Genomic DNA, 12,988 nt, shown 5'->3' with positions numbered 1-12,988 from the left:
TCCTATTACTTTATTACGAGGAACAAATAAGTCTTGACGGGGAGTAAACATGGGCTTCTGGACAAGTTTTTTGTTGTATTTAATCAAATGAGCTAAAGTACTATGCATATTATGAAATGTATTACTAGTATTTTTCCACAGTCAGGTAATTACTCTGACATTTAAGAACTTATTTATTTATTTACAAATAAACTCATTGCCTTTTGAATACATCTAATTATGTGAGCGAAATTTGATTTCACTATGCAGTACTTCTGTGAGGGCCTCCCACATATGTTGGAGAACAAACAGCATCATGAAGGTGAAGGAACGCAGCGGATAAGTCCAGGATAAATCTGCGTTACCCTGAACATCTCACCAATCACTGTTAAATCCATCAGTGATAAACAAAAAGACACAATCCCATCAAATTCATCTTTACAGATGCTTTTCATTCAGATTGACCAATCTTCAGCTAACAATGAAGAACACTTTTTATTTCTCTAGCTGTTCAAAGCTGTTAGAATCATACCTAAATGCAGGTAAATTGAAGTATGTGATAGACATCCAGGGTCATGTCTATCACATACTCACATTTACATCTGAATTTTTATTTGTAATCAGAGCATGTCAAATAAAAAAAAACGTCAGTTGTTTATTTAATACACTTTTGAAAATTGTATTCCTGTCCATCAAAGGGCTAATTAGAATTCTTACAAATATATGCTCATGTTTGCCAGTGAGTTTGAACAAAAGTCAAACATTTATTGAATTTCACTCTGTTCTACATTAAAATTCATACATAAACTTGAGTTTTATTTCACTGTAGCTACACAGGAATCTTCAAAGAGGTGGTAGTATTAGGCTCATTTTATGTTCAGCCTTCGTTCAATTTGACTTCATTGTCTTTCCTGCCTTGGAAAAGGGATTTTTATAAACATTTAGATTACTTACAATAAATGTGTCGTATATAATATATGTAGTGCATTGGAGTAAGGATCACAAGTCCATTTTTACTGTGGAAAAGAATAGTGCTTTTAAATTTTTTGTTTTATTTATGATTATGTTTTTATTTTTAGAACAAAACAGATTCAGATGAAGTCATATATAAATCAAATCTTCTGCAGAAACAATATTTTGTGTGTGTGTCTCAGGAAGAAATCCAGACAAACGACTTTGTGTTTGTTTGTCTCCTTGTCAGTCCTTTCTGAACGGATTTCTTGAACCACTTTTGAAAATTCCCTTGTGGAAGTTGCACCCATTCAGGACGAAGAGTGGATGACACGAAGCCATCTAGGGAATGAAACTGCCAGTACTCATCACCAATCCAGCTGCCGAACATCTACAATCAAACGTGATGTCAAAGGCATGATGCCATGAATGCTTGTGCTTTGCAAGCGACGGTTGGAAAGTACACAGGCAAGCTCAGAACAGAGGCAATCTCTAAATCTCATTTTTCTCTGTCCCAAAACACAAACACACACATGCTGTAATCACTCACATCTAGGTGTACCACCTGTGCCCCTCCTTCCCCTCCCAACCCCTCTGTAATCCACTTGAATGTAGCTGGATATTAGATTAGAAGTTATAGATGTGATTATTCGTCCCTGGGCACAGTCATCTATTTGCTGATTAAAACATGAACTGGGGGCCATTATGTAACTGCTTAAAGAGATTAAACCTAGTCACCCTCTTGGGGGCCTGCTCTCTGTCGTAACAGGCAATAGAAATAGCACAGGCAATGACACCTATGACAGTTTTTAGTTCAAATCTTTTTGGCTTTCACAACTGAAGCACCAAATAGTCAGAGAAGGAGCATGTGTGGAGTTTCAAGTAATGATTTATGTTTTACCTGAGCAAAAGAAACTTGAACCCATTGAGAATACTGTGGTTTACACATTGTATATTGCTTTGCTTTGTCATCACATTGTTCACTCAACATTTTAACAACTAATAAGTACAGGGTTTGTCAGTTCATATACTCCCCCATTATCTTTGCACATAATACAAGTAATAAAAGAAGAAGTATCTTTCTATTTAAGTTTGGAGAAAATAAAACACTTTGGAAAAGAGAAGCATCTCTTACATCTCTGGAGACCTGCTTTATGAAGTCCATTTAATGCCTTGGCTAGCAGTCTCTGAGCAGCAGCCTGCATCTAGGATTTTCATAAAAAATATACCATTCTGGCTGAAAGATGACAGCATCCCTGTTAGCTATCAACAAAACTCTGGGGTTTATATCAGATATATGTCACAGTATTAGAATATAACTTTGTGATTCATGTATTGAAAGGTGCAATATGTAACAAAAGCTTTCCTTGCTGCTTGTCTACTTTGTTGTGTGGGAGAAAAGCTGTTAGCAGTCAGTCTGCTTGTTTATCCAGCTGGATTCTGAGAAATTGCTAATAGGGCCGCTCAAAGATATGCATAATTTACTTAAACAATTCTATTGACAGTGTGGTAAACAGTCTGTGGCACCGATGGATTTCTAAATGAAATGCAACATTTACTTTAATTTGAAAAAACAACTTTTGACAACTGAACACCAGTCAAATTATTTGTTCTTAGCCAAAGCAAGACGTTTTGGATACCTCTGGTTCCAATTCAGCTTAACACAAGGAATGTTACAGTTGTAGCTCATGTCCTGCTATATGTCTCTGAACAGCATCTTTGGAGGACTGATTTCACTTGCAGTCCACTCCTTGTAGATACTCTCCAAATTTTTGAATAGAGTTTTGGTTTACAAGCCCCCTGAGGGCTAATCTGTTTTTCTATTGTGCATTTTTTACAGTACATTCCCTATTCTCATTATTTTTTTCTGCTGTGGATTATAGAAGACAACTAATTGGAAAATATGTTAACTTTCTGTGTGCTGTATGGTGATCACTGTAATGATTATAAACATGAATGTGGGGTTTTTAGCTTGGCTTTCATGATCTTTACTTTCAAAGAAAGAGCAAACTAGAAACAGTGTAACAAAGTCCCAAAAGAGTTGCAGCTTGAGGACACTACAGCAGATTGAGTATCTTCCTGTTCACATATAGACATGAACACACAACATTTAATTAGTCCCAAGACTTTTGCCTACTTAAATTTGAGGAGACATTTAGTAACCACGTCTTCAATTCACTGTTTTGAAATTGACAATGCTAAATGGGAATGACAATCAAATTCTCAAATTTAATTCAGTTCAACAATGCTTTCTTAAACTCAAGCAGAGTTTAGACATTGCAGTTATTCTCATTATGTACGTTTCTTTGTAGAGTCATTAATGATTAATACAGCTGTAGGCAGGAATGATTTCCTGTAGTGGATGGTGTTGCAGGGAATCTGCTGGAGCTTCTGACTGAAGACACTTTTGTATTGAGTGACTATGTATGAAAGAAGATGATGCTCTGAGTTGTCCATTATGTTTCACATTTTATGAAGCATCTCTCTTTGTAGAATGAGTGCACTAGGCTCCAAAACAATCATAAGAACAGAGTCAGCCATTCTTATCAGCTTGTTCAGCTTTTTAAAATGAAGCATCACCTTACTAAAAAATGCTAAAAGACCTACCACACTAATTTAATGAAGACACTCTGCTCAGTACATCACTGAGATGTCTCGAGTACAGTCATTCAGGTGAATGCTGAATTTTTTTGTAGTAGCATAAGTGTACATACAGTGTAGTTTGGGAGAATATTATTATGGAATTCATTTTCAGCTAAAGTGAGACAAACCTTATTGATGCTGTACTGGAAATGCAAACTAAAATATCGCTAGATCCACGGAGTACGGATAATAGTATGAATGTAGAATATTTTCTTTGTTTTACCACAAGTTGCCACAAGTTCCATATCTCACTTAAATATTACATTTAAGTCACCAGTAATCAATATCAGATATACGATAAATATATATATATATATATATATATATATATATATATATATATATATGTTGTGCTGCATATTGGAACTGCGAAGGTCTCATTGCTATCGACTAACTTGTGTAAGTGCTGATCTATAACCAAGTATGCCATATGTTTCTTGTGAACCTTATTGCTTCCCTATTCCCAATAAAGTGGCAGAATAAAAAGGCTTTTACAGGTCCCTGTGGTGTAGCAGCTACTTCCAGTGGTAGTCACAGAGCTGCAGGGCTGCTGTGGTGACAAATGGCACCAAGCACATATTTTACTATGGCCATTTACAATGCATGATCCAGGCTGTGTTGTTCAAATGACTGCGCAGCAACTCTGTCAAGAGTTATAGTGGCAGTAGGATTATGCGTGTGTGCTGGTGTGCTGCCCACTTACTGTACAAATATTTATTGAGCTGATTTAGTTAGTCATTTAAGCATTTAGCTTTTTTCTTTATGTGCAGTATATATGAAGATGACACCAGTCATCCATGGTGATAGCCAGATTCAGGAGCTCCTGTGTTAGAGCATGCTACCCTAACCCTAACCCAACCCACCCAAGTTTTTATTAAGCAAGATAATTAAAATAGATTAATAGTAACATATACATGCACTCTATTTGAAAATGGCCCTCTCTAGGTCAAATACAAGGTCCTCATAAACATTGTACCATATTTTTAAAAGACTTTTTAAAGTCTGTCATGGTTGTTGGTTTCAATGTGCCACTTTAAAGATTATATATATATATATATATATATATATATATATGTTGTAGTACAAAGTATATAACTTTTAGACTTGTATGCTGTGATGTGAAGCACTTATTGAAACACACCTAAAATTTCTCATAATCTGTTTATTTTTCATGCACATATCAAGTTGAAAGCAGACGTGTACATACACTGAATAGACACATACACCTGTTTTTTCACTGTTGATACTGGAGGAGATTTATGTATTTACCAGGAACATAGTTTCATTTTATAGTTCAGTCAAGTAGCTATGTTACCTTCAGTTATTACATAAATTTGGCTTTGACGCCTTAAAGTGCATGAAATATTCAAAGCAACTCTCCAGGTATGTTTTAGATGAGGGAATAACATCATAACATGACATAATGGTCAAAAAAGTTTAAACTTTAACCAAAATTATTTATATATATTTAATGTTACATTAACAGTTGAAAGACATCTCAGAGATTTATGTATTATGTATATATTTAAAATTCTAAGTTTGAATACAGAGTGATTACCATAACTTTCAGCAATGATGTCAACATGAAAATGCCTTTTTCATAAATATCAAGACTATATCTTTGAGGCAACCAAAATATTTGGGCCCTGAGCTTCTGATCCTGAAGGCTTTTGTGAAAGTCTGGCCCTCATTGCATGTTATCAAAAATGAAATTTGGCTAATTTTCCCACTACATTTATTATTAATTTAACTGGAAACAAGATTAAATTCCATCTCAAAAGTAATAACAGACCACATCTTCATTATGAAGACCTTTTAAAAATCCAATTGTCTGGTTGTGACTCACCAATTAAAAATTGATCACATTTGTTATATTCATCTCTGCAGTGTTTCATGATGCAGCTCTTCTCTATAACCCACTTCATGGTCATTTAGACTGCAGCCTGCTGAAGGATCTCATTTTATGGTTATAATATTATGTTCTGTGTTTCTTCGTGAATACAGCATTTCCCCTTGTTGCAGACTGTATAACATTTTTCCCTTTTGCTTATGTGTAATGGGATACACTGCCTTCAGGGAACAAAACTACAACCTTGAGATCTTACGGTGTTGAAGATCTAACAGACATAGCCATGAGGGGGCAGAGATAAGTTGATGCACTCTCAGAGAACATATTTATTTTAATATGCTTTCTTTCTTGTTCTTCGTTTGGGTCCTTTGTTGAATATCTGGCACTCATCCATAGCCCCATCCTCAAATGACGCTTGAATCACATATTGGAAGAAAATTAAGGAGAGGAACAGAATATTATAATAACCACTAACCTTCACTAAACATGTTCCAATTTATCAAATCAGCTGTTTCTAGCTTTTAGGTACTTGAAAACATGAACTTGTTGAAGTTCATGTTGAACATCTTTACTTGTAGGTTCAACATGTTTTTTATTTTTCAAATTCCACCATAGCAATTTACCTAAATAAAACTCGAGAAAGTCTGTCATGGTTGTTGGTTTCAATGTGCCACGTTAAAGATTACATGAGTGCTTCTTGATAAATAAGTCCATCTCAAAGATCTTCAATTCAAAATACTTGGGAAATATCCTGTAGTGATATATTTAAAGTGTTCATTTATGTTCATTCCCAAGTTCATTGAGAAACTGGTTGTACACACCCAACTGTCCACGTTTCTGTATTAAAACCCCTTTTCTATTTGTAGTCTTATGTAATATTTTAATCTTTTAATAAAACTGAGTTATGGGTTTTCATTTTCTGTACGTCACTATCACCAATTTAACAAACACTGGAAATACATCACTTTGTGTGTAATGAAAATAGTGATTTCAGTTTTTTCAGTTACTTAAATAAATTACACTTTTGATTGCACTGTAATATCTGAGATAAAACTGTATAACAGTGATTCTTGAAGTGGGACGAAATGGGTTTAAATTATTCCTCAAGCTTATGTATACAAATATGACAAATAATGTTTTGGAAATGTAAAGATGCTAAGGTGCAAGTTCCCAGTTGCATTTATTTTTATTTTTAATAGACCTGACCCAGAACTTTGTCATCACCATCTGACAAAAATAAATATAAAATTATTTTTTTAATGACCCTATTAGTGATATTTTTACTCAGTTTTACAGACAAATGCTTCTCAAGAAACAAAAGAAATGTTATGTAAAACAAAAAACAACATAAAGTCCATCTGAAGGAGTTGACACAGAACTGAAGGTGGTGACAAACTAGTGAGTAAAAATTACTTGATACATGTGAAGTAATGTCATTTATGTAAAATACATTAAAATGAATTAACTGCACAGATTTGCCAACACTCTCACTGAAAGTCACACCGTCAGCTAAAAACTCTGGAGTTGACAAAATGACAAACTACCTCAATTTATATGATGTTATTCTGAAAGAGGCCATATTGTAGCTCATTAGGTCCATGAAATCTTTACAGTATACTAAAATTAAGCATTTATTTCACAAAATGTCATCAAAGTTTTGTATATTGTCAGTTATGGTGTTGACACATCATGATTGTGATGAACAACTTAGGAATTAAATGGAAGAAAAAAACTAAAGAATAACATAAGCTAAGAACTGCTTAGCCCTCTTAGCAAAGGAAGAGAAAGGAAGAGGTCATGGGGTCCTCAGAAGTTCTGATGCCCCCCAATAATGCCTGATTTCTTTTACATTCTTTGACAAAAACTTGGGACAAATTTCAATTGAGTTGGAAAATATATAAAAATAATTAATAAAATTTCTTGATACTTTTAGAATTATTTATTTGAATAATTATACTTAATTTTCATAATATATTATCTTAGTATTCCTTTAATTGTTTTAAACTATTATAATGTATTGAGTTCTGCTCCAGGACAAGGGATTTTAAAGACACCATCCACAAAGTTTAAAATAAAAAATATTCAGCAAACACCCGGAAAACATACATTGTTGTGCTCACATGACCCAAGTTAGTTTAGTCAGATATTTAAAAAATGTATATTTTGTGTATATTTTATTCAAATTTTGTGCTTTATCCATAGGACCTGTTTTGTCCCTCTTCTCAAGAATTGCCCCCAATTTGGTCAAGCCTTAAAAAGCTTTCAGGAGAGCTCCTACACCGAGCTTTGCATTAACTCACACCAACAAGCAAATTAACATGCTTCGACAACTGTCCATTAAAGGTCCATGTCAGAAATTATTAAAAGTTAAATCGCTTGCTTTATTAGCGCGACGGAAGCTTTCCATATCATTGACGCACTGAGAGATTATCACAAACACGACATGTGCTTGAATAAAAAATATATATATATATATATATATATATATATATTATATATTCGATATTTGTTTTTCACTTAAGTATGTCCGAGGGTAAAGAGAGTGGCAGCCTGAAGCGGAGACGTAGAAAGTGAGAGGCTCAAAGTGGTAGCCAGAGGGCGGTGGCATTTCTCTCTCTCTGCGTAAACGGAGACTGTGGCGGAGCGGAGAGAGCGCACGGAGAGGAGAGCAGCTTGGAGAACAGTGGCGAGGCAGCAGTGCCGCTGACACAAGTGGCGGGACCGAACAGTCATTTCCACCACCTCTACCACAGCTCCAGCCGGCTGCAGGTTTCTCACAAACACTGGAACTATAGAGGCTTTACAGCCACACCACTGGCTTTGGACTTCATCTGCAGATCCTGTGCTGGAGTAGCGGAGGGGGGTTCTTATTTCCCCCCACCCACCAACACCATCGTGGACGGAGTAGTTGCGTGTGTTTGTGCGCGTTACGCCGTGTCTACTCTGTAATGGGCAAAAGTGGACTGAGGAGTGGAGTAGCGCCGGGGGGCTCTTGTCTGGTGAGAATGTTCGCCACGCCGGAGATCCTGGTTCTTTTGGTGCTTACACACGCAGGAGTCGCTCAAGGTAAGGCACGGAGAGCGCCTTTTATAATTACACCTTCCCACGTTTAAAAAGTGATGAACACCCCCCTCATTGCCGCATGCCAGAACTAATTGAACCCATCTGATAGTTCTGATAGTTTTATTTAATACGAGTTGATGCTGATGAGTCGGTCAGCATCAGACTGCCCGGGCATTAATGCATATTTTCATCTAATGTAACTTGTTAGAATGATTTCCTTTATTCCGCAGTTATTGTAAAAAGATCGAAAGTCTATGACGAATCCGTAGAAATACTTCTATGGATGATTATAATTTTCCCTCTTACTCAGTACGGTTGTTTTCAGTAACAAACAGGCAAATCCACTCAGAGTTTGCAGCTCAGACCCAAACTCTGAAAGGCAGCGTTCCGTTTCACGCTCAGGCCACTGATGTAATTTAGAAGCACTTTGCAAAAATACAGGCGACGCTCCGCTGCCCCGATTGGAAAACTGATCCGAAGTGGGCTTTAAGCTACAGGACACCAGTCAAAAAGCTTCCAGGCAATTACAGATCTCACAGCAACTCCGCCGAATAGCTTACTGCTGAAAGATTAAACCCTGAGGCTCCAAGATCAGAGAAGTTTACATGATGATATTAGATAGTATCCTCCAAAAAAGAGCTTAGTGTATATGATGGTACAATGTCCGGATGGGGAAATTATTTGCTTTTGGTATATTACTGTGTCCACAATATATTCCCCCAAGTGAAGCATAAACGTGATATTGAAGTGATATTTCACCCAGCATCGCTGCTGGTAGTGGGGATCTAGGTTGATCGAAGAAACGCGTATAAACTTTCACCTATTTAGGTATTCCATTTCTTATTAGGTGAAAGTTGGAATAGTATTTTTTACTTATACTTTTTTTTTAAACAAGCTGCTTCATTCTCCACTTTTGCCTTGTAAAATGTCGGCCTTTTCCACCCCTGACCTGATCCTTTGCTTTGATATGACTATAATATTCCACTTGAAAAGCTGTTAAAAGAAAAATACACAGTAATTTGCCCTGTCCATGCTACAGGATGCAGTCCATAAATTGGTATTGACATTACAAATTGGCCAAGGGCTTTTGTGCTGCATTTGGGAAGTAATTGGACATTATGTTGCAGCTACCTTTCTCCCGTTGCCCGAGGGAGCAACATTTCAGCAACTAACTCCAGTATTCATTAGAGCAATTCTTCAATGGTTTGCAGCCAGATCAATAGATTGCAAATAAGAGACACATTTTGAGCAGGTGGAATATATGCGATTCTGACACCAATGTGCAGTTTAAAGCTGATAAGTTGGAACTACTTCTGTGCAGAGGAGCATTTCTCTCATTCTACCTTCATCTATAAAGGCTTTTTTTGTCTCCCCACTCTGTGTCTGGCTTGCCAGTTACGTTTTTGTGTATGTTTCAAGCAACTCGCCGTGTGTCTCTGAAGTTCTTTTTAGTGTGTGAGCACTCGTTAGTTGTTCTACTCACAAACACAACCTAACTCTTGGGAGGAGGGTTGTTTGGTGTGGATGCCTTTTTTTTCTTGGTGCCTCATTGTGAAACTCTGCTCTCAAAAAGTGTAGCTATAGACTGCAAATGTGGAATGGGAAACAAATACTTGCTCTTGCCAAATTATTTCTCCTGCGTATCTTACCTCCTCACCGAGTATCTTATGTCCTGCTTCTGCCTCCAGTTTCTACTCATTTTTTAAATATGTGGCCAGACAAGTTTACACAGTAAAAAATGCTGGGTTATTTTCATAACCCAACTTCTGGGTAAGAGATGCTGGGTCATATGTTGGGTTACTTTGACCCAATATTGGTTCAAAAGTAGTGACCCAGCGGTTGGGTTGACTTTTTTTTTTTGTTTTAATGAACTCCACTTAACTGATTCTGTTAGGTTTCAGGTTCAGTTGACTCAACACTTTACCCAATTGGTTGGGTCAAATACAGTTTGACCCAACCAATTGGGTAAAAATCCATTGCCCTCTTCACAAACCTCCATTTTCAACTGGACTGTGACCTGATCAGACAACACTGGATTTCTCAATTCAAATAAAACATGGTAAGTTACAATATCATGGCATAATATTTTTAAAGTTTATAGGGTTATTGTATTCTTCATATACTACAGACTTTTTAAATTAAATTTATGTAACTTTAATTTAATTATTTGATTTAACCTATCATCTTTGTTGATAGTGTAATGTTTTTGAAATAATTCATTTAATTCAAAGATAATTTATCCAATTTGGTTTAAAAAAAGGTGAGGGTGTGGGAGGGAGAGATAGCGCTTTGCCCCCCCCCCCCCTGGTTTTCGCGGGCCTCGTTCACTAGCGCGCGCAAAAGGTGGTAGCTTAGCTAGAATGCTAATAACGGATCTGTAGCGACAAGTAGGGACTGGAGGCTTTGCAGTAGCGGTGTCCGAAGCGATACAGGCTATACAGGTATTCTTAGTAATATATCAGTAATATAACTGTTAAATGCCATTTTCATTAAGCCTTTTATTTCTTACTGAACACACTATGCTATGCTATTATACGGTTAACCTTGGTGAAACCGATTGAGGCAGTGGAGAAGAAAAAAAAAAGTATGCACCAGCAATGGCAGAGGAGGGGAAGCTAAAGTTGGATGCTTTCTGTCGAATAAAAGTAACTTTTACAGATTTCTAGTGAAGATTTAACTATATAACAATAAAATATCTGCTCGATTTATTGAAATATCTCTTAATTTAAAAGTGCTCCGACATGTTTGGAGTCGTCCCCACCGGTGTTCTGTCAGATCAGCAACTCTGCGATGGCATATGCTTAACACAAACTGACGGCTATACTGTATCTGTCATTACCATATGATTTTATGTAAGCAGCAACATCATCATGACGCAGAAATTAGATAATGCGCACGTATGTTATTCTGGCCATTATTAGCCACCAAGGTGGAATTAAAAACATACAGTTATTAGTGAAAACAGCTGGATTAACTTTTGGGTTTACACAGATCTGCTTCATGTTGTCAGGTATCAGGTTGCGCTGGTGAAAACAAGACTGAACAGTGTGATCTCTCCTGGTGTCCCAAAAAGTGATGTTTTACATTTGTTCAGGGTTATTAGCTGCTAAACATATAGTCAATGTCCTATTATTTTTTCTTATTTGCTGTGAAATATTTGGTGATTGTCCTAAATAAAATATTTTTGCACACATTGTACAGGTTATTTTCCACATAGGAAAAAAATGACTCAAATTGTATCACTTTTTTCCCTGAAAGATCTGAAAGATGGATGAGTTTGTAAAACAGAAGCTGACTGAATGGAAACTTTCTGACCTAATCCCTGCTTTTGAAGGTAGGTTAAGTATATACACGTGTGTGTGTGTGTGCGTGCGTGTGTGTGTGTGTGTGTACTTAAAAGCATGCACTGGCAGGAATTCTTTGGATTGAAAATATTAATATGTAATTTCTAATATATTTCAGCTGAAAACATTGATGAAGAAAGCTTCTTTCTTTTGGATGCTAACTGCCTGACATCCCTGATTCCTCACCTTGGTCCTCGTCTGAAATTTCAACGTCATTTTGCAAAATTTCTTGAGGTATGCTTTGAGTCATAGGACAAGACAAAATGGGATATGTGTGTTTTAAATGTGGGATGTCTTTAGGACATAACATAAGGAATTTTTTTTCTCACCTAAGAGTAATTCATAACACATATTCAACTTCAAGATATGTCCAGTGTGCTCAAAGTGAGCACACTGGACATCTAGCCCTAAAACAACTGAAGATGCTGATCCTACACCACATGCTGAATTAGAGAGTGGAGTTTCTTCTGTTGGAAGAGCAGCATTTGTAAGTTAAGCTGCACAATCAACCTTTCCTACATAACATATTGACATCCATTCTTACTAATTAAAATTAAAAATGACACATCTCATCTTTTCTTAAATTTCTAAGAATATTAAACTGCAGCTAAATAACAGCTATTTTATTTTTCACTATTTATCTGTAGAACATCCGTGAGATCCTCAGTGCCTCCCCTGAAGGTAGACCTGTGGTTATCAGTCTTGATGGAAATCAGCATATATCCACACCTGATGGATCAATATGGAGAAAAGTGAGTATTTCTTGTAAAAACTGGATCAATTAGGTTGTTTTTGTGACATTTTGCTCTTGGTGAGAACATTAACGGCATTGTGCAGTGCTCACCTAAGTAAAATTTCTCCAGTAAGAAGTCTTAAAGTATATGTTGGGCTAATAAAAACTGGATTTTTTGGAAATTGTTTGTGTTTTAAGGTTTCTGCTCTATGTTTTCATCTTACAATAACTAATTAAAATAAAATATTTTACTTGCCTGTCTTACTGAGTGTAATTTTTTTTGTTTCCAGCCCATCTTCAGACACTAAAGCAATTTTGGCATCTTCGATTGTGGACCAGTTTCCATGTTTAAGAGACAGCCATGGCACAGGATATGTAAGTTTTCACACTTCAGAGAACTAGCACACAAGTACTTCAACAACTTGC

The 12,988-nt window shown here is 36.3% G+C and overlaps 1 protein-coding gene and 1 long non-coding RNA gene across 6 annotated transcripts in view; both read left to right on the top strand.

Annotated features, from left to right (window-relative positions):
* Positions 1-8,047: 8,047 nt before the first annotated feature.
* Positions 8,048-12,988, top strand: part of LOC114154878 (netrin receptor UNC5C-like) — a 205,206-nt gene continuing 200,265 nt past the window's right edge. The window contains exon 1 of one of the 3 annotated variants that reach the window (XM_028034349.1): positions 8,048-8,488. In XM_028034349.1, coding sequence (XP_027890150.1) covers positions 8,371-8,488 — 118 coding nt within the window. In that variant the 5' untranslated portion in view covers positions 8,048-8,370. The remainder of the gene's footprint in view (positions 8,489-12,988) is intronic. The other 2 variants (XM_028034347.1, XM_028034348.1) reach the window with 2 other exon arrangements.
* On the top strand, positions 10,195-12,865 carry LOC114154879 (uncharacterized). Of its 3 annotated transcripts, none has more exons than XR_003597638.1 (4): positions 10,195-10,544; positions 11,744-11,819; positions 11,948-12,316; positions 12,477-12,865. It is a non-coding gene; the product is annotated as an uncharacterized LOC114154879 (long non-coding RNA). The 3 variants fall into 3 exon arrangements; XR_003597640.1 differs by lacking the exon at positions 12,477-12,865 and having other exon boundaries at positions 10,197-10,544; positions 11,948-12,063; positions 12,164-12,469; XR_003597639.1 differs by having other exon boundaries at positions 10,198-10,544; positions 11,948-12,063; positions 12,477-12,864.

The sequence above is a fragment of the Xiphophorus couchianus genome, chromosome 12 (assembly GCF_001444195.1).
Source record: "Xiphophorus couchianus chromosome 12, X_couchianus-1.0, whole genome shotgun sequence".
NCBI classification, from domain to species: domain Eukaryota; kingdom Metazoa; phylum Chordata; class Actinopteri; order Cyprinodontiformes; family Poeciliidae; genus Xiphophorus; species Xiphophorus couchianus.
Note: the sequence above shows the minus strand (reverse complement) of the source record. Positions and strands in the feature narration are given on the sequence as shown.